This window comes from Chrysemys picta, chromosome 1, assembly GCF_011386835.1.
Source record: "Chrysemys picta bellii isolate R12L10 chromosome 1, ASM1138683v2, whole genome shotgun sequence".
NCBI classification, from domain to species: Eukaryota; Metazoa; Chordata; order Testudines; family Emydidae; genus Chrysemys; species Chrysemys picta.
The window spans coordinates 94,920,755-94,942,072 of record NC_088791.1 but is presented as its reverse complement, the minus strand read 5'-3'; the positions used below and the strand labels follow the sequence as shown (position 1 = coordinate 94,942,072).

General features: G+C 49.6%; 1 protein-coding gene across 4 annotated transcripts; it reads right to left on the bottom strand.

The window, feature by feature from the left end:
- Positions 1–12,388: 12,388 nt before the first annotated feature.
- On the bottom strand, positions 12,389–21,143 carry ANKRD54 (ankyrin repeat domain 54). Of its 4 annotated transcripts, none has more exons than XR_010597814.1 (8): positions 20,815–21,143; positions 19,054–19,101; positions 16,706–16,804; positions 16,392–16,463; positions 15,896–15,943; positions 15,655–15,779; positions 14,642–14,807; positions 12,389–14,163 (listed from the first exon to the last, which is right to left on the bottom strand). XR_010597814.1 is itself a non-coding variant. In XM_005302634.3 (8 exons), the coding sequence occupies exons 1-8, from the start codon at positions 21,065–21,067 to the stop codon at positions 14,089–14,091; spliced, it is 828 nt and encodes a 275-aa protein (XP_005302691.1). In that variant the 5' UTR covers positions 21,068–21,134; the 3' UTR covers positions 12,389–14,088. The 4 variants fall into 4 exon arrangements, 3 of the variants coding, with proteins under 3 accessions (XP_005302691.1, XP_042699493.1, XP_065437436.1); XM_005302634.3 differs by having other exon boundaries at positions 14,642–14,749; positions 20,815–21,134; XM_042843559.2 differs by lacking the exon at positions 16,392–16,463 and having other exon boundaries at positions 14,642–14,749; positions 20,815–21,139.
- Positions 21,144–21,318: the final 175 nt, after the last annotated feature.

Genomic DNA, 21,318 nt, shown 5'->3' with positions numbered 1-21,318 from the left:
TCGGCGTTCCACAGCATGAACCTGCCCCATTAACACCATGATCTCCAAAGCGCCGGGGCCCACGGTTTGAGAGAATTCTGTGTCCATGTCCTCATCACTCTCGTCGCCGCGGTGCCATCGCCGCCTCCTCCTCGCCTTATTTTGCAGGTTCTGGTTCAGCATAAACTGCACGATAATGCGCGAGGTGTTTACAATGTTCATGACTGCTGCGTTGAGCTGAGCGGATTCCATGCTTGCCGTGGTATGGCGTCTGCACAGGTAACCCAGGAAAAAAGGTGCGAAACGGTTGTCTGCCGTTGCTTTCACGGAGGGAGGGAGAGGGGGGCCTGACTACATGTACTCAGAACCACCCGCAACAATGTTTTTTGCCCCATCAGGCATTGGGATCTCAACCCAGAATTCCAATGGGCGGGGGAGACTGAGGGAACTATGGGACAGCTACCCACAGTGCAACACTCCGGAAGTCAACGCTAGCCTCGGTAATATGGATGCACACCGCTGAATTAATGTGCTTAGTGTGGCCGCATGCACTCGACTTTATACAACCTGTTGCCAAAAATTGAATTCTGTAAAACCGGAGTACTCCCGTAGTGTAGACATACCCTTAGTCCCTGTGCCCACTGAAAGAAGGAAGGGCAGCAATGGGACTAAAACATAGATTCTCCTGGTTAATAACACTGTGGTCAGTTGGTCCATTGAACCACATGACTTACCCTTTGAGGAGGACTGCTCCTGTTGGCTGTGCCAAGAGGGCACAAAAATAGCTTGGGCCTTTCCTGCTGGGCTTCACTCTGAGGAAGTGTCAATTTTTTCTAAGCTATAACAGACACAACCGAGATGCTGGATCATGGCATTGGGGTGGAAAAGACCACATGAGCACTGGTGACCCTGATCTCCTTTCCTCTGTCCTCTCCTTCCAGAGCTGTGACTGAGAGTTCCTTCTGATAAGCTGTCTGGCTTACTCCTCCCAAATCCCACCCCCACCCAGCTGGGTTGTGTTAAAGACACCTAACCACTACCACCCCCACCATCCTCTTCCTGGACAAACAGCTTAACATGCAGGGAAGAGCTCAACAGCTAGCAGAGAGCAGGAAACCCTTTCCTGCTGCTTCTCCAATCCCAGCTCAGCTGAGGGAACAGAGGTGGTCTATGGTTCCCCCTTGTCAAGGTGAAACTGCCCATTAAGTTCAGGAAAGTGGGGGGAGTGGTGGGAAGTTATCTTCGGTGATTGAAATATGTTGTGGTACCTTCCAGGAGAAAGAAAGAGAGTTGATGACCTGCCTGCCTGCCTGCCATTCCCGCTATTTACATGTAAGTTAATGAAGGGTAGGGTGACCAGACAGCAAGTGTGAAAAATCAGGACAGGGGGGTGGCGGGGTAATAGGATCCTATATAAGAAAAAGACCCAATAATCGGGACTGTCCCTATAAAATCGGGACATTTGGTCACCCTAATGAAGGGGCTCTGAAGAGCATATAGTCAGTCCAATAATTGCCCAGGTGGAGAAGGACTGGCCTAGTCTCTATTAACAACTAACAGAGCTGGTTGGACAAAGCTAAAAAGGAAACCCTTAGGGCCATCCCTCACCTCTGACTTGTGTGTTGTTGTCCTGACTGCATGTTTGCTCATGCTTTTTCCTGCCTGATCTTAAAACTCCCAAACGATAAGGCGTTCATAACCCCTTGCTGGCTCTTCCACAGCCTAGTAGAACTGTTTTAGAAAGCTCTCCCCCGCATTTCCAGCCAACCAAATGAATGGCTGTGTTTGGGATTATTTTTTCATTTGGATGTTTAATTGTGCACTTTCTCCCTGACCTTATGCCTCTGTTTCTGATCTCTGAAGGTCCCTTGGTATTATTTCTCTGTCCTCCCTAATGTCTGCAGCTCGTCTGAATTCAACAGCCTCTGTAAATGTCACTAACACACTGCTTATACCCTCCTTCTACTCACTAACAGAGATGGGATGCAGTTTCAAACCCCATCCAGTTTGCTATTTATTCCCATTATCCTTTGTTCAGGGCTCCTTAGACAGTCATCAGTGCATGTGGTCATGGTGATCTCCAAAGTAACTTGAATGAATTCTGAGTAAGGAACAAGCTCACTGGCCAGATGACTATGTGGGGGGTGTGGGAATCAAGTTATAACATCCCAACTATATTATAGCATAATAATACCTAGCTCTTATATGTAGAGCCCTTCAAAACCATTTTTGCAGATCGAATGCGGATCCAAATTTTGTATCCATTAGGGCTCTACTTATACAGCACTTTTCAACCCTAGATCTCACAGCATTTTACAAAGAAGTTCAAAATCCTCATCCCCATTTTACAGATGGGGAAACTGAGGCACGGAGGCAATGTGACTTGCCCAACATGACCCAGCAGGTCAGTGGCAGAGCTGGGAATAGAACTGAGTTATAAACCTGCACAGATTACTGTAAAGTGATTAACAGCAGAGGGTCCTGTGGCACCTTTAAGACTAACAGAAGAATTGGGAGCATAAGCTTTCGTGGGTAAGAACCTCACTTCTTCAGATGCAAGTCAGATAGATTTCCATTCCATACGGCTAAATGCAGTGCCTTGCATGGTGTCAAGTATCAGAGGGGTAGGTGAGGTTAATACCCACGAAAGCTTATGCTCCCAATACTTCTGTTAGTCTTAAAGGTGCCACAGGACCCTCTGTTGCTTTTTACAGATTCAGACTAACACAGCTACCCCTCTGATACATGTAAAGTGATTGTATTCTTGTTTGGCTGGATCCCTGTTTTCAGCCTGGAGTGCAGGGCTGGGTTTTCTAGCAGTCCTTCGCAGGGCCAGGGAAAGACAAGTGAAATGCATTGGCAGAGCTGTTTGTGTTAGGAGACCCCCAGGTTTGGATTACAAAGCAGTGCTGCAGGTCAACACTGAGGTCAACAGGGAAAGCTGTGGGGGGCAGGGAGAAATCAGCACTGGAGTGGCAGGGGGTGCTGCAGATTGGAAGGTTCCACACACCCCTGCACTTGTCCTCTAGCTCTGGCCAGCTGAATTCAGCCCTATCGCCTCCTTGCTTTCATGAACACTTGGTTAAGAAAAGCAGGGAGTTTGGATGTTATATCCCTGTTGAAAGCACAGGTGCCCCAAATCTGGGGGATACAAAATGGTTGTGCAGACACAACTAGTGCCTGAGCAGTATGGAAAATTCATACACTCCTAAGAACGGCAATAATAAAAGATCAGCTCCTTGGTGAAACAAGAAAACGTTGGAGCTGGACAGAGGAGACCATGTCACAGGGTTTAATTTAAGTAGAGTAAGACTGATTGCCACAAAACCAACCTTCCAATATATTTGGTGCAGTCCGTCTTCAAAGCCCAGCCTCGTCTACAAACAGGTTTAACATTCTGATGTCTCTGCTCCCAGCGGCTCATTGTAATTAAAATCAGTTTGCTCTTTCACTTTGGTCATTTGTTCTGATTAACCTTTGGAAAACTGGCTTGACCGGGTGAATTTGACATTAGGTACAGAGGGGAGATAGAGCAGGTTTTGCAGGAAAGATCAGAAGCTGGGTGGGAAGGGCGTGTCAGCATTGTGTTGTTATGGAGGGCTGGCTGAGGAATCCAGGCTGGCCTGGCTCTGAGAGGGGGTGGAGGTGGTTACAGGGGGGTTAACACAGGAAGTGAGGATGGGACACTTGGCAGGGGAATTAGGCAGCTGCTGACTTATTTGGGTGGGGAGGAGGGTTAGGGAGCTGTGAGGGGCTGCAGTGCATTTAAGGGGCCGGAGATGTAGTCAGCTGGCATGTTCCAAGAATTAAAGGGGCAGATGCTGGTTTTGCAGAGTTTGAACAAGCCCTGAAAATTCAGCCAATATCATTTGAGGGTCCGGGTGGCCTGGAGCATGTGTGGGCAGGCAAGAAGATGAACTCTCTCCCCCACCTTCCTCTTGGTGAAAGGTGCTGGCTAGAGACTAGGGTGACCAAACAGCAAATGTGAAAAATCGGGACAGGTGGTAATAGGAGCCTATATAAGAAAAAGACCCCAAAATCAGGACTGTCCCTATAAAAATGGGACATCTGCTCACCCTACGAGAGACTGAAGTCCCCTCTGTGTTCCCATAAGGGATCATGCACAGGCAGCAACTTCACAAGCTCTCTCACACCCTGCAAGAAGGTGCCTCTGCACAGCTTGGGGAATGGGAGGCACTATCTTTAGGGGAAGAGGGGAGTTAAACCTCCATGGCCCACTTCTTCCTTGCCACCTTTGCTGGTACTGCCATCAAGCAGGGAGGAGGGTGTTAGCACCACAGTAACAAAGTTTTTATTAGAGGAGCACATCATGTAGGAACTGGACTGGGATGCCTCTCACCCAGCTGGTGATAGGGTTACCAACTTTCTAATTACAGAAAACCAAACACCTTTGCTTTGTCCCCTTCCCCGCCCCTTCCCCACCCCTGCTCACTCCATCCCCCCTCCCTCCATCACTTGCTCTCCCCCACACTCGCTCATTTTCACTGTGCTGGGATTGGGGTGTTGGAGGGGATGTGGGTTCTGGGGTGGGGCTGGGGGATGAGGAGTTTGGGGTGCGGGAGGGGGCTCTGGGCTGGGGCAGAGGGTTGGGGTGCAGGAATGGGTGAGGGCTCTGGCTGGAGGTACAGGCTCTGGGCCTGGGATGAGGGCTGTGTGAGAGAGGGCTCAGGGCTGATGGTTGGAGTACAGGGGGAAGGGGGGAGTGCTGGGGGAAGGGAGGCTGAGGGCTCTGGCTGGGGTTGCAGGCTCTGGGGTGGGGCCAGGGATGAGAGGTTTGGGGTGTGTGGGGGGCTCTGGGCTGGGGCAGGGGTTTGGGATGCAGGAGGGGGTGAAGGCTCTGGCTGGGGGGTACAGGCTCTGGGGTGGGGCTGGGGATGAGGGGTTTGGGGTGCAGGAGGGGGCTCAGGCTGGGGCAGAGGGTTGGGTTCAAGAGGAGTTTGGGGTGTTGGCTCCAGGCAGCGCTTATCTCAGGTGGCTCCCTGAAGCAGCCGTCATGTCCGCCTTATAGGCGGAGGGGCCAGGGAACTCTGCGTGTTGCCCTCGCCGGCAGGCGCCACCTCTGCAGCTCCCATTGGCCGCAGTTTCCGACCAATGGGAGCTGTGGAGCTGGTGCTTGGGGCAGGGCCCATGGCCACCCCTGCACCTAGGAGCTGGACATGCTGGCTACTTCCAGGAGCTGTGCGAAGCCAGGGCAGGCAAAGAGCCTGTCTTAGCCCCCCTGCGCCGCCAACCAGATTTTTAGTGGCCAGGTCAGTGGTGCTGTCTGGAGTCGCCAGGGTCCCTTTTCGACCGGGTGTTCCAGTCGAAAACCAGACACCTGGCAACCCTAGCTGGTGGAAGTACAGGCTAGTGGTCACAGCAGGCAACTGGGAAGTGGTTTCCTAGGTTTTATTCCCAGCTCTACCACATTATTATCTGTATTATGGTAACACCTAGAGCAGTGGTTCTCAACTAGGGACAGGCATATCCCCGGGGGGTACGCAGAGATCTTCCAGGGGGTATATCACCTCATTTAGATATTTGACTACCTTTACAACAGGCTACATAAAAAGCACTAGCAAAGTCAGTACAAACTAAATTTTCATACAGATGATGACTTGTTTATCCTGCTCTATCTACTATACAGTGAAATGTAAGCAGGGCCGTCCCTACGGGGGGGTGCGGAGCCCGGGACATAGGTGCCGAGTTTCTATCTGCTGAGGGGGTGCTCCCCCCTGGCTCTGCCCAGGTCCTGCCCCCACTCCACCCCTTCCCCAAGGCCCTGCCCCACCTCTTCCCCACCCAGTTCTGCCCCCTCCCCTGAGCGCGCTGCGCCCTTGCTCCTCTCCCCCTCCCTCCAGCACCTCCAGACGCTGCAAAACAGCTGATTGGCGGTAGGTGCTGGGAAGGAGGGAGACGCACTGATTGGTGGGGCCTGCCGGCAGGCAGGGGGTGCTGGGAGGAGGTTGTTAGGGAGGCTCGGCTCCTCCTCGCCCCTCCCTCACCTTCCCGCCCGCTTCCTCACAAAGTGTGGGGCCCCCTGAAGTGCGGGGCCCATGGCGGTTGCCCCGATTTGCCCTACCCTAGGGATGGCTCTGAATGTAAGTACGATATTTATATTCCAATTGATTTTATTTTATCATTATATGGTAAACATGAGGAAGTGAGCCATTTTTAAGTAATAGTGGCTATGACACGTTTGTATTTTTGTCTGATTTTTGTACAAGTAGTTTTTAAGTGAGGTGAAACTTGGGGTTTGCCAGACAAATCAGACTCCTGAAAGGGGTACAGTCGTCTGGAAGGGTTGAGAGCTACTGGCCTAGAGCCCTAGATGAGATCCGTACCCCATTAGTTTGTACTGCAGGGCCTGTGGCAAGAGCCCTGACCCCAAACTGCTTACAATCTAAATAGACAAGATGAAGGAAGATTCCCATCTTACAGCTGGGCCGGGGAGCCAAGACACAGAATGGCAGTGCCTTGCCCCAGGCTATACCAGCAGTCTGCGAGCTGAACTCAGATGTTCTGGGGCCTAGTTCAGCATTATAACCACAAGACCAACCTTTTTAATAGCTCTTTCTCTCCTCTATTGACTTACTGTGACCATGGGCAAGCCATGCTCTCTCTCGGCCTCCGCTTACTGACTATAAATGGGGATAGCATTGGCCTACCATGTGTGTTTGAGAGGCGCCCGCTTCAGTAAGGACTGTAAAGTGCTTTGCTTTGAGATCCCTGGATGGAAAGTACTATAAAAAATCAATATTGCTAGTGTGCGCAGAGACAAAGCTTTGTCTACATGAGAAAGTTATACTGCATAAGTGAAGGGGTGGATATAAACCTAGGTCATTATATCGGTATCACTCCCGATGGGAACACTCAGTCCAACATAAGCCCTTTCTTGGCTATCAGCCTAAAACTTAGGGATTCCCCCTTGTCTAGCATTTTGGCAGAGCAAACTTGGGATTTCTTGTTGGGCTGTAATGAAGAGGACTTGCCATGTTGTTAAATAGCCGAGAGCACCACAGCTGCTGCCCACTCACTGGGAGGGAGACAACGATCTAGTCCCAGGTTCCCATTTGTGTACCCGCTCCAGCTGATCACAGGAATCCTGCTGGCTGTTGCCAGGGCCAGTGTGATTGTAGACTGCAGAAATATGCCTTGTCAGCCCCACCTTGCTATTGTACAAGTGCTCAGTCATTTGAATAAATTGCAGGCCTCGGAACATGTCCAAGGGGAGCCAGTAGTGTGTCTGGTGGGGGGATGGCATAAATGTCTGCATCTAATCAAAAAGAACAAGCACACCAAGGAAAAGAGGGCCTTGTATTTATTCTGGGAGAATAGGGTGACCAGATATCCCGATTTTATAGGGACAGTCCTGATTTTGGGGTCTTTTTCTTATATAGGCTCCTATTACCCCCACCCCCGTCCCTATTTTTCACACTTGCTGTCTGGTCACCCTATGGGAGAAGTTCAAGAGTGACCCAGCCTCTGCAGGGGAAAGGATAGCTGCACTGCTCCACCAAGGGCAGGGGAGCAGCAAAGGTTTGTGTGGGGTGGATTTTAATGTTCATGAAAGGAAAGTCCAATGGCTATGGACTAGAAGCAGGAATAATGCAAGCTTAACTCTGGTACTCTCTGCTGATGCATCTCAGTTCTGTTCTATACCTCCCTGTGCATGTGCGTGTGCACACACCAGGTTTTTGTATAGCTGTTCGCAACCCTAGTTCTATTTCCTGCTTGGTTCCAGTTAATTTCGATCCCAGAAATGAGTATGAGTAGTCCTAACTGCTCAATGCATTCTGCATGGCTTTGCACTGATCTACATTATTACCTGCTGTCGCCTAGCTCTCTCAGGTCCTTGTGGTGGAGTTCCTCAGTCTTCTCTAGCCTTGCCTAACCTAATTAATTTTGTGTCCTCTGCAAATGATGCCCCCTTACCTTTTTTGGGATCACTGATAAATATATTGTTATGCTGAAAGGTGCTAATGGCTGCCAGCAGGTGGGTATTGGGATCCAAGACCCATTCATAGGCCTCCTTAAGCCAATGTCAACAGAAGCAGCAACAAAGCCCTTTTATATAGTAAAAATAGCTGGAGGCTTTGGGGCTACAGCCTGGGGAACTAGGCTGCATGGCAGGTCAGAGCTAAGTGCATGGCCTGAGGGGTGGTCCTGGTTGCAAAAGCAGGGACTAGAATATGGGTTGCAGGCTGCGAGTGTTGGAGGCAAAACGCTGGGTGAAGCTGATATGAGCGTGATCCTGAGAGGAAGCAGGAAGACCAGACTTCCTGGGTACAGAGCCTGTTGGAGGATTAGATTTGGGGATTTCTGAGCAATGAAATTGTCTGTTGTTGTTTGCTTCCACTATGTTGAGGGAAACAGGACTTTGTGTACATATTTTTGTAACCAAGAATATACAGTAACTCCTCACTTAAAGTCGTCCCGGTTAACGTTGTTTCATTGCTGATCAATTAGAGAACATGCTCGTTTAAAGTTGTGTAATGCTCCCTTCTAACGTCGTTTGGCAGCCGCCTGCTTTGTCCACTGCTTGCAGGAAGAGCAGCCCGTTGCAGCTAGCTGGTGGGGGCTTGGAACCAGGGTGGACTGGCAGCCCCCCTACCAGCTCCCCGCTCCCTGAAGTTCCTTGTGCTGCAGCCGCCCAGCAGGCTATCAATCGGCAGTTCAGCTGTCCCTCCCCCCACTGCCATGTGCTGCTCCTGCCCTCTGCCTTGGAGTTGCTCCCAGAGACTCCTGCTTGCTGTGCAGGGGGCTAATGTCAGGGTGTCCCACTCCCCCCTGCTCCTGCACCCGCTTACCCCTTCTCCATATAGAGCAGGGAGGGGAGACGGACGGACGGAGAGACACAGAGAGAGATTGGGGCAGCAGCTGCTGTCTCAACTTCCTTATCCACTTAAAAAGACAATGCACTTAAGAGTGGGTCAGCTTACTTAAAGGGGCACTGTGCATCTCTCTCTCTCTCTCCCCCACACACAAGGTGTGTGTCTGTCTCTGTCTGCTATATTGTCTCCCTTCCCTCGTCTTCGTGCTGCCTTGTGTGAGAGGCTACATTAACAACGTGTTAACCCTCGAAGGCTCAGCCGAGTGCTAGTTCATCATTTAGCAGCAAGGCATTCCCTGGGAAATATCCCTCCCTCCCTCCTTCCACCCTCGTAACTTCACCACCTCAACCAAGCTTCACAATTATCATAGCTGTGAACAGTATTAAATTGTTTGTTTAAAATGTATACTGTGTGTATATCTATATAAATAAATAAATAAATGATATCCCATCTCCTAGAACTGGAAGGGACCTTGAAAGGTCATCGAGTCCAGCCCCCTGCCTTCACTAGCAGGACCAAGTACTGGTTTTGCCCCAGATCCCCAAGTGCCCCCTCAAGGATTGAACTCACAACCCTGGGTTTAGCAGGCCAATGCTCAAACCATTGAGCTATAATATATAGTTTTTTGTCTGGTGAAAAAAATTTCCCTGGAACCTAACCCCCCCGTTTACATTAATTCATATGGGGAAATTGGATTAGCTTAACATCGTTTCGCTTAAAGTCACATTTTTCAGGAACATAACAACGTTAAGCGAGGAGTTACTGTACCTGACACATAACGGATTTCCCATCCTAACAGAAAACATCCTGCAAGAGCCTGAATACTGGCTAACCGCTTGGGCCAAAGGGGCAATCCTATTTAAATACTGAAGCTCTGGGACATCCTATTGTTAGCCGTAAACCACAATGAAAATTGTCCGTAAGTTCCTAGCCTTTATTTTCTGTCTCTTAACCAGTTCCTGATCCATGATCATGGTTTGTATCTCAATTGCGTACTTTATTTTCTTAATAACCTCATGTTACAGACTCTCTCAGAAGCTTTCAGACAAATCCAAATAAACTCTCTATCTGCCAGTTCTTCTTTATCTGCTTGCTAATCAAACTCTGGCTCCTCACTGATTCACCAGTGGGCTCAGAGCTGCCAAGGCTGCTTTCCCACGCTGGCCTGGCTCTATGAAGAGAAATGATGCTCGTTCTGCACGGATCTTTCTGTAGCAGGGAGGATAAAAGATCAGACGCAAGTACTGAGGGAGCAGACAGAGGTAGATGAAAGGTTGGGTGGGGGGCAGCTGGAGATGTTTCCTGCATCTTTTTGGCAACAAGGATAATTACCAGGATTTGGAGATCACGAGGAAGCTAGTAAAGGGAGATGAAGGGTGGGAGTAATATAGTTTTCTCTTCTGAAGAGAAAGTTGTCTTGATGCCCTAGAGTTTAATTATTTCAGCAGCTGAAGAGCGAGGTATTTCTGCGTGAATATGTGCCTGCACACGCTGGAGAGTATGTTTCCCATTCATTTGTAATCATACATGGGAGCAGCTGCTTTGGAGTAAGTCCTTTTGTTCTTTGGCATCGATATAATTTCTCCATAGTATTTGTACGTAGTCACGGATGTGCTCCAGCGCCTCAGTGCAATGCAGCCACGTATTAGCCCCGTACATTGGATGTGCCTTGACAAACCCATCCCTCAAACTGGCTGGCACTATCCATGAGGTTCTATGGCTTGTGTTCCATGCTCGTTGGCATGGCCTTCAGTGCCAAGGCCAGTCCCCAAGGCTGGGGGCTGCGTGTTCAGTCGCTGTGGAATTCACTCCTTGCTGCAGAATCTAAGCTGAAATTGAAAAATGTCTTAGGTCTCATGGTTGCGAGGAAAAGCTTGAAAATGGGAATGGTACGTAACATGCTGCCTGCCTGAGTGTGCAGCCGGCCTGGTCCAATAGCTCTGAGTGGTGTCAACTGTGCCATTTGTTAATTCTGAAACCTACTGATGACAATTTGTGTGAGACCAACGGGAAGCTGAATTCAATATCAAAATAAACAGCACAGGGGAGATTGTATTGACTGGATTATTCATGTTCATCTTTAATTCAGTAAAAACCTACATTTGTAAAATGTACCTGAAGCTGCCACAGAAGAGTGCTACATAAGCCTGCAGTAAAGCACATGGGGCCTTCCACCAAGGGAAAGCTCTGGGATCCTATTAGGTGATGCATAACAGGCAATGTGGGCAGGACAGCTAAAGGAAATCAGGTACCGCAGACACAGTGAAGCATGATGAAGATACAATTTCTACATTCATAGCCACCCCTTCACTCTTATAGTAAACTAGAGCAACTGGGAGATCGGCTTCAGATGAGGACTGCCGAACTGAGCGGGATGGTAGATTTGACTGTTTCCAGCCCAGGATTGTGCATGGCTGGATGACAGAAATGTGCTGCTCTCTGGCCAGAGGGAAAGAGCCCTGTGGAATGTCACTGTGAGCCCTGGTGCCAGCTTGGTCTGTGGGTATGTCTCATCCCATTGGACTGGCAGTAGAAAAGCAGAACTGCGAAGGGCAACTTGTACCATGTGATCGGTCTGCTCACCATTTAAAAAGGATCTAATTCCCCTAAGGTATTTTATCTGCAACCAAGTGCTCTTACTAACCAGCAGCAGTGGCAATTTCCCCCAAAATCCCATCATCCATACAGCTGATGGCCCAGCTAGTGGGTTGATGAGTGAGAAACCTAAAAAGCTGCCCTCTGAGAGAGGTAGACATTAGTGGGTAGTTGCAGGAGCTCAGAGCAGGCAACCACCATCAACAACACCCAGACATCACCCTTTATGACTCCAACCCTGTTTAAGGAGGAGGTGTTGTAAAAGCTCAGCAGCTAACCTCACACTGTGGGGCCATGACACACTGCATGCAGCAACTTCTTGTGCTCCTAGCCAAAAGAGCTCTGATCTAAGATGTGAACCGCAACAAAAGCAAACCGCAGTTCTAGCTTCAATACGAGCATCACCGACAGCAACTGTGGCATTAAAAACAACCCTAGCTGCTCTTTCTTTAGCTATTTTAATAGTCCCTTCTGTCTCACTTGTGGGATGCTCTTTCCCCTGTAATTTTTAGAATCTGGCCAATACCAGTCTGAGCCCCAGCACGTTGTCACATTCTTCACTTGGCAAACCGCGATGATTTTACCATGTTTTCTCCCCTCCTGCTGCACGCCAATGCTTGCTCTCAGACCAGTTGTGGTCAGACAGCATTGCTTTCCTCTCTGCAGAGTGCACGATAGCTCCTGGCCTGGAGCCCTACAACACACTGTGATGTGTAGGTTCTACAGCAAATTCATGTATTTATGGTTTGGATTCATCAGCAATGGGATTTAAGATCAGATGGTGAATCAGCAGCAGGGTCCAGGGGTCTGCAAAGAGGCCAGCGTTTGTGCTCACGGCAACTCGACATTGTCATCTTTAATTCAAGCACTGCTTTTTCAGAGACGTTGTTACCAGGTCCAGTGTCAGGCCCCAGGCACAGGAGATAGACGGAGGGAGAGATGTGAGTCCTGAGACGAAAGAACTGGTGGAGGACTCAAAAAAGCGGACAGTATTTTTAATGAATGTAAAATGTAGGAGTTCAGATTGTCGTCCACCCCCTTTGTGTGTCTTTTAGCCAGCATGTCAGAACAACATCTTAATATTCACACTGACAGCTCCAGCAAAATCAAAACACAGAGTCAGTCCCAGACTTCCCTCCCCTGAAGAGCTTATAGACCACGCTAAGCTGCATGCATCAGGGTGAAATCGAAGCTTTGGATACATGCGTCTAGTCAGTCTCCTCTCAGACAAGGGATACACCTGTTACGAAACAGCATCCAATCCTATTGTCCTCTGGGTCTAAAAAAACAACTTGGAATGTTCATGATTCAGGGAAAGTACTGGCTGCTCTTGAGAATCAGTACCTTAAACAGAATCCACCCAGCTCTTATGAATGACCACACCCCAACAGATGGCGAAGAACATGCTGTTCTGTGGCAACTCCCTGCATCCTTTCCATGCTCCCCGTTTCAGGCCTCTTGTGGGCATCACAACTCATCCAGTCCATTGAACTTACTTAAGATCCCTTCCCCTCAAATGAATTTAGTGCTGATAAAATGTGTCCGATTGATAGGCCTTCAGACTGGCACTTATTTTAGCCCCAGGATTAGTGATACGTGGGCAGCAACAACATAAGTTTGCCCCCATGCTAGCAACATGGCTCAGGTCTAAGTTACAGGTCAGCCACATTGAGGTGGAAAGATGAGCTGTTCTAATGGCTCAAATCAAGGCCTGATCTCCTGGCTGAGACGGCTAATAAAAGGGAAGATCGAAGTCAGCCATGGTGCTGTCTTGTGAGACATAGATATCTGTCCCCTTAGAACTGGACTAGGAGTGGGTGTGTGTCCCCCAACTCTGTAACTGGGCAGCCATAATCTGGTAACAACTTTATCTATATATTTATTTTGAACAAACCGATTGCTGTGGTCTCTGAACACAAAGTTTTAGTGATTCCTTGAGGTGGGATCACATTGGAAGCCGCAACCTTGTGGTGAAAAGCTTGTATCCCAGTCCCACACTGACAGACTCTTTCCCCTTTGACAGCAGGCCCCCGTGGGAGTTGAGGATGAAGGCCCAGACTCTGATTTATTTTTTTCCCCCCCTCTTCCTGGTTCCACCTACTCCAACCACTGCTCAGTGAGCTCTGCTGAATTTCCATCTTCATTTCCCGTGAGTGCAGGAAGTCAGTCTCTCCCACCATTTGAACAAGTCTACTCACCCTGTGCAACTAGATACTGTGACCATGTCCAGTGGTGCCTAGTACAAGCAGATCTGTACAAAGGCATGTCTGAGAGCTGTCCCTGCCTGAATGCACCTGGTGACCAGGGGCACACTGGTAAGTGCCAACCACTCTGAGCTTGGGATGCTTTGAGGAAGGCTGCGTGTTCAAAAGAGGGACATGCCACACAAGGCCAGCACATTCGTTAAACCATCCGATCTAGAGCAGGATGATAAGAGGGGCCCTTTGCTCCAAAAGTCAGGAGCTCCAGCATTCAATTGTCCTCCTAGGTGCCTCAGAAGAAGGTGATGATGGCAGCACTGGAGGGGATAGTCTGAGAGTTGAGTGCTACACTGGGGAGAGGGTCCAGCAGGAACAGGGTATCTGGCAGTGGCAGCAATGTTTATATTCTAGGTGATGCGCTCCAGCTGCCCCTCCCCTGGGGCCTCTCCTGTTGACCAGGGGAATGATCTGAAATCCCGTTACCTCTTCTCCATCTTCTGCATCTGTAGACTGAGTGAGGTGAAGCTGGCCAGGAGGTCAGTGACCTCATCCACCTGCCGTAGAAACAATGCAGTTTGTTATCATAAGACAAGCAGAGGCGGCAAAGGAAGGAAGACTGAGCTTAATGTGGGATGTACCTCTTCCTTGCCTGGAAGGGCCCATGTGTGTAGATGAGTGTGGAAATTCAATGTTCTTAGTCCATCTGGTCTTTGACCTCTCTGCTGAGTCTACCGTTAAGGGTACCCTGGGCACTGGCAATGCTTTCTGTGTTGTGAATATCTACCCACCAGAATACAGACAGACATTCTTTTCACTACCCACTCCCACCAAATGAGTTACTACAACACCTAGCTACTGTGAATCTTTCAGTCATTACATCTGGGCTCTAATGTGAACCAGTGACATGGAGGGGAATGTGTCTGTATCCTGGTCCCAGTCTCGGATGTTACCCTACTGAAGCTGTCTATTCTCTCTTGGATGTATGTGTGAAGCCAGCAACGCAGTATGGGAGTCACTCTGGCTGCCTCTCACCTGCTCCTTAGTACTGGTCATCTGCAACCTGGAGCAGAGATCATCCAACTGCTCCCGCTGCTCATGCTGCCCAAGGCGCTCCAGGTATTCCCGCAACATCTGGATAATCTGAAACAGGCAGTGTGGTGAGATGCAAGAGCAGGACAGCTGTAACCAAGGCAGGGCACTGGTGGTACAAGGACAGAGGGACAACCGCAGTAGGCAAGCTATTAGCAGTACTGCCACAAGCACAGTGTCACTTCTGAGGTCTGGAGGTAGGCACCCACACAGGAGATCAGAGCCATGCTCCAAAACAGCTGGACAATGCCATTTGTAGAGGCGCAGTCCAATGTGTCACCAGAAGACAGGCCACATATTAATCAGATGCTGCGTTTTTTCAGAGGGGCTGGTCATTCAATTGATTCCTATCCATGGCTATTAGAACATAGTGATGAGACCAAAAGACCAAAGTCCTCAAAGGACCAGCCTCACATCCAGTAGTTCCCTGGGTAAAAAATTCTTGTTGCTTTCTCCCCCTCAGGTCTGCGTTACCCAAATCGCCTCCCTTTCCTCTCCTCTGTTCCCTGACTTGTGAACCTGGACAGGTGGGGGTTCAGGGCCTGCCAACCAGTACTCCAGGAAAGTGCATGGCTGTTCCTATTAGTAGCTAGCCTCGCCTAATGCTTGCACTGGAAGAACATAAGGGGATTTCTAAGGGGTCCCTCCTATAGCCATTTCTTAGTTCTCACTAGCTGCCATTCAGTGCATTCTAGGACCCACAAGCCCTGGAGAAATCCTGCAACAATTCCAAGTGGTGTTTAGGGAGATATTCTCCAGAGGCAGAGAGAGGTGGGTTATCAGAGTCTGGGAGGGAGAAGGTCACGAGTCCTGACCTCATGCTGGAGCAGCTGAGGTACTCAAGCGAGGCACTTAAAGCAGTTACTAAACCCCCAGAGTCCTACAGAGTGCACTGAAGAAAGGCAGTGCTTGGAGAGCAGATGCACACAGTATCAGGGAGCATGAACGTTTCTCACCTGCTTCACTTCAAGGCGCACGGCCTCCAGGCTCTGAGAGAGCCCTTCCTGCAGGATGTTCAGCTTGGACTTGGCGAGGTGCAGAGGAGTTCTCCCGGCTCGATCCAAGGCATCGACTCTGGCTCCTGAAAGGTGCACGTGCATGGGGAGAGAGAGGTTGGTTTAAAAGCGGCGGCGGCCCTGAGGGAAGGTCAAAGAGGTGGTGGTGGTAGCTTTATAATTTGTAAAGAGGAAATGTTACCTCCGCGCAGCAGCAGGGTGATGACAGGAACATGGTTCGTGCAGGCAGCTGGGAAGGGAAAACACGAGACACACAACTCAGAGTAGAGCTACAGTCCAGGGAAGGGGATCCTGCAAGGACTAAGTTCCCTGGGCACCACAGCACAGGCAACCAGCTCCCTACAGGGTTCTTTGTCAGAGGGTAGGGCAGCACTCCCCTTTGAAGCCTGCTCAACGATCAGGGTTTACTGCCTCTGCCAGCAAGCTGGATAGTGTCTGAAACGGGCCTCTTGTTTCTCAGGGCCAGCAGGAGAAAGGAGATGTACTTCCTTCAGCTCTGACCGTTAAGTCTTCAATTAAAGAACAAAGCTGATGGAACCCAAAGAGTCCAGGACAGGGATTGGTTGCCACAATACAGAGGAGGAAAGAAAGGAAGGAAACTAATGGGGATCTTCACAACTCTGGGCACAAAGATCATCAGGTTACAGAAGCCCTGATTTCAAGCTCCTGGCACTTACCCAAGTGTAATGCAGTGTTCCCCAGTCCATCTCTCTGGTTCGGGTCTGCCCCATGGTCCAAAAGCAACTGCACTAGAAACAATTAAATGGGCCCATTTCAGTCTCTTCCCTTTGCCCAGCAGGTCTAAGAGGGAAGAGCCAGCATTGCCCGCACTGAACGGTTTAGAGGATCTTGAGAGGCAGCACGTGCACATGCCAGGGATTGACGGGGAAATGCTGCTTTTAGCAAGGTGCGCAATGAAAGAAACGCACAGATTCCTCCAAAACCCCTCCCACAAGGAAATCGGCTCATGGAACAACCCCTTCCCACTCACCGATGCGATCATTGCCATTGCAGGAGGCAAAGTGCAGGGCTGTACGGCCTTTGTCATCTGCAGCACAGGGGTCAACCCCATCTTCTAAGAGTTGCTGCACTGACATCGCCGAGAAAGAGAGAAGGAGAGACCGTGTTAATCGGGAGGGAAAGCTGATCCATAGAGCAGCTATGAGACATGCAACCAGATGAGTGCTAGAGCCCAGATATGGGAATGAGAGAGACTGATGATGGAAAGGGATCCCCTTGTCCCACCTTACTTGTTCCTCTCTGCTCCCATCCATCCAACTACCCCTTTAACGCCAATGGAAGGGAGACCCTGGTACAACTTAGACTGCCTCCGTTCCTCAGCAGAGAAGGAAATGTTTCTTTATATGGAGAATGAGTAACAAGTACAACTCACAGTCATGGGATATTATTGGAGCAAACAGAATTCATGGATTCCAAGGCCCAAAGGGACCACTGTGGTCATCTAGTCTGACCTCCTGTATAACACAGGCTACAGAGCATATTTTTTTTTAGAATCCACCCTCGATTTAAAAATGGTCAGTGATGGAGAATCCACCATGACCCTTGGTAAATTGTTCCAGTGGTTAATTACCCTCACTGTTCAATATTGACATCTTATTTCCAGTCTGAATTTGTCTAGCTTCCACTTCCACCCACTGGATTGTGTTATGCCTTTGTGTGCTAGAGTGAAGAGCCCATTATCAAACATTTGTTCCACATGTAGATACTTATGGACTGTAATCAAATCACTGCTTAACCGTCTCTTTGTTAAACTATCTAGATTCAGCTCTTTGAATCTATCACTGTAAAGCATCTTTTCTAATCCCTTAAGCATTCTCATGGCTCTTCTTCAAGGTCAGTGACCTTTGTATGACTAAGAGTAGCAGTGAAATGAGCGAGGTTAAGATTACAAGAGTTATCAATCCTCATTCTTTGGGGTATAAATTAATCCCCAGCTCAGAAAGAAGCTCCCCGCCATGGTTATTCAATTAGGGGGCTTTAAGTCTTTCTCTGAAGCATTCATTACTGGCCAGTGTTGGAGGCAGGACACTGAAGTGATCCAGCTATTGGCCTGTTCTAGTGTGGCGGTTCCGACGTTACCTTCCTCCTGGGTTCTAGGGTTGGAACCATTATTACAACTGGGATTCCTTCCCCCGCCCCTCCTGGATTATTTCTAAACTTGGTGGCAGAAAATGGTTTGGGGTTAAAATTGGAAGTAACACCTGAAAAGATGACTGTGCCCTTAGAATAGGTGCAATTCTGCTATCTTAGCCAGGGGACAAGGAGAAAGACTGACAGGCCAACTAGGAGGAAACGTTAATGTAAAGTCCCACCTAATCATCTCCCAAGACCCGCAGGAAACAATTTAACCTTTCTCACTCTGACAATGTTTTGAGATGAGTGAAGATTTGGTGCAATGACAGAAAAGATCAAAGATTATTTCCAAGCTGATGAGTAACTGATTCAATAGCAATCACTTCACTGGCACGACAAGATATAAAACATTGCAAGATTTAATACACAAGGGATCTGCATATAGATTTAGAACACGTTTTGCAACTATAATATAGTGGGACACATGGCTTTTAATACAAAAGGGTCATACTGTATAAGTCATTTCTGACTCAGTACCTCAAACCGAGACATGTTCATTAGCGCTCTGCAGCAACAGATTTCAAAGCCCTTCACAAAAATGAGCAAGTGTCATCTCCCTGCCTTACAGATGGGAAAATGGGCACGCAGTGACTTGCCTAAAGTCATAGAGTGAGTCAATACTCAATATTGTTGCTTTGTTCTCCCCCATCTGTCTGTATCCATGGGTTGTCTCTTGTCTTATACTTAGATTGTAATCTCTTTTTGGGCAGGGATCATCTTTTTGTTTTGTGTACAGCACCTGGTCTGTGACTGGGATGCCTAGGTGATATGGTCATACAAATAACAGTAGCAGAGGCAGGAATAGAATCTGCGTTGCCCGAGTCTTGTTCTCCTATCTAGTGTGCCATGCTGCCTGACAACAGACTGGGGCCGTTTGTGCAACAGTTACTTGTCTTTCTTTCAAAAAGAGCTTTGCTCTCCTGTCACTCTGCAGCAGGACATGTTATTATTGTTGATACCTTGGCTGAAGCCTCTATCACATATATAAAAAACCATGAACTGGAGAGGGTAGACATGCTAGACTGAACTTTACACCCAGCCCTGTCCTAGCAGAACAAAACTATTTCTGCATGTGCAACGTCTGAACTGCTGGTTCTACAAACCACCTGCATTTCCCTTTCCTCCCCTACAAAGCCAATTGCAAAACTGAAAGGTTCTGAGTTGACCTGGCTGGTGCAGGCTCACCTGTTTCTAAGTCGTTAGCATTGGCGGATTCTCTCAATCGTTTCAGAGCTGTGGAAAAGAGAGAGGGTTACTGCAAAGAGCATAGAGAACAGGAGTAGTTCCATTATTAGAACCCTCTCTTCAGGTCAAGTCCCAAATTCAGGAGCTAAACCACACTGGAAGGATTGGCTTGTCCCTAGAGGAAGGGATATGTGAGATCAAGGCCCCAGATAGTAGGAGACTTCATGCTTTTCTTGTAAGGCGGTCATTAGCCTTTCCTGCCAGCCAGCACTTCCCAAGGAAGCCTCTTTGTAGTGTAACACCAACAGATCCTGGTCCTCAACCTGGGACCTCTGGAGCTAAGTGCATGAGCCTTAGCCTTAGCATGAGCTAAAAGCCATATGGCTGTTAGCTAAGGCTGTAGAGTAGACTCATTAACCTCTCTTAAGTGGTCTTGGTGCCACTAGATGGGGCAGAAAACCACACCCAGGAGGTGAGTGGGTTACAGTAGCTCAAATTTGAAAGTGAATGAGAACCTTTTCCCAACTCCCGCATGCAGCTAATCTTAGGCCTGGTCTACACTGGGGGAAGGAATCCATCTAACTTACGCAACTTCAGCTACATGAATAACATAGCTGAAGTCGATGTACTTAGATCTACTTACCGTGGTGTCTTCACTGCGGTAAGTCAATGGCTGACGCTCTCCCGTTGACTCCGCCTGCGCCTCTTGCCATGATGGAGTCCAAGGGAGAGCGCTCAGTGGTCGATTTATCGCGTCTAGTCTAGACACGATAAATCGACACCCGCTGGATCGCTGGCTGTTTATCCAGTGGGTAATGTAGACAAGCCCTTAGATTCAGCCATCTCCTCTCTATTCCACCAACAAAGGGTGTATGCATTCTAATAAAACATCTTTATTGGAATGGTAGGTTATACAAGGGCTTCCACCTAGACTCTGAGAACTTGGTTATGTGTCTGTACCTGGTTACCCATCTCATGTCCCATTGCCAGCATTGACTCAGTGTCAGGTTGCTGCAATGTCATGCTATTCCTACCATCCTTTTTCCTTCCCAAAGCATTTCAGAGTGTTTCTTCCTTATATATTAATGGAAAGTATTGTGCTCTTTTGTATTCTTAGCAGCAGAGTGGGAAATGGCTCTTGATGGGGTTTGACTGGCAGCAACTGAGTGACCTGTATTCCTCTTTGGTGGTTGCCATCCTGTGCACCAGAATAAGTCTCCAGCCCTTATGGTTGCAAAGGGCACGCTGTAAACGAAATATATGCCAGGACATCTGTCAGAGCCTACAACCAACTTGACCCAACAGTTTGGCAGAGTTTTAGTTCTAAAGCCTAGTGATATGACTTATGCTAGCCATTTCAGTGCTAATCAATTGTTTAGCGCAGCTCGATTTACCTGTGAATGGACTCTCATTATGATGTATTAGAGGACAGAGCTGGGGCTGGTGCCTGACTGGAGGAGAGTACCACCATTTATTGTTTTCCAATCAGACATATGGTCTTCAGGGGGACAGGGCAGGGGCCCAGGCTGGAGTAGAGTCCTAGATTGCATTGCCTGCTCCCCTGCACCAGCTGGACCCAGCAAGTCGCCTCCAACCGAGGGGAAGAATTCGCAGAGTGGGGCCCCCCGCTTCTCCCCTTGGCCGGGAGGGGAGGGGGCTCCCTCCTTGCGCTCGAGCCTCATGCCAGCAGGGGGGCTGCGGCCGAGGGCCCCTCCCTTGCGGGGATCGCGCCCATCTCCCCGCCCCGCGCTCGCCCCTCACCGTGGATCTCTTTGCCCGTGGGCCCCAGGGCGCGGTGCAGCCGGGCGGCCCTGCGCTGGCGGCGGGCGGGGATCTTGCCCGCCGGCGGGTCGCGCTGCCACAGGACGTGCAGGTAGCCGAGCGAGGCCGGGCCCAGCGCCTCCGGGGGGCCTCGCAGCGCGGCCCCGAACTCCGCCAGCGCGAACCCGCCCCCCGGGGGACTCGGCTCCTCGTCCGAGGCCGCCACGGCCCCGCCAGCGCCAGCGCCGTCCATCCCCGCCGCCCCCGCGCGGCCTTCCGAGGGCCGGGCCCAGACGCGCTGACAGAGGGCGGGCAGAACCTAGTAACTATAGTAACGAGGGCGGGGAGTCAGAAGCGTGACTGCCTTCCCCAATCACAGAATCCGGCCCCACGCAGCCAATCAGAAAGGGGGGAACGGGGGCGGGGTGGAATGAGGGAAGCGCCGGAGAAGGAAATGAATGACAGGCAACTGCTTCATCCAAATGGAGGAGAATCTCCAGGCAG

Excerpts from the sequence above, each read along its gene's own strand:
- ANKRD54 (XM_005302634.3), bottom strand. The coding sequence starts at position 21,067 with ATGGACGGCGCTGGCGCTGGCGGGGCCGTGGCGGCCTCGGACGAGGAG. Across the intron at positions 16,805-19,053 it reads TGCTAACGACTTAGAAACAG|TGCAGCAACTCTTAGAAGAT; the intron begins GTGAGCCTGCAC and ends CGGCGATGTCAG. Across the intron at positions 16,464-16,705 it reads CAATGGCAATGATCGCATCG|TGCAGTTGCTTTTGGACCAT; the intron begins GTGAGTGGGAAG and ends AATTGTTTCTAG.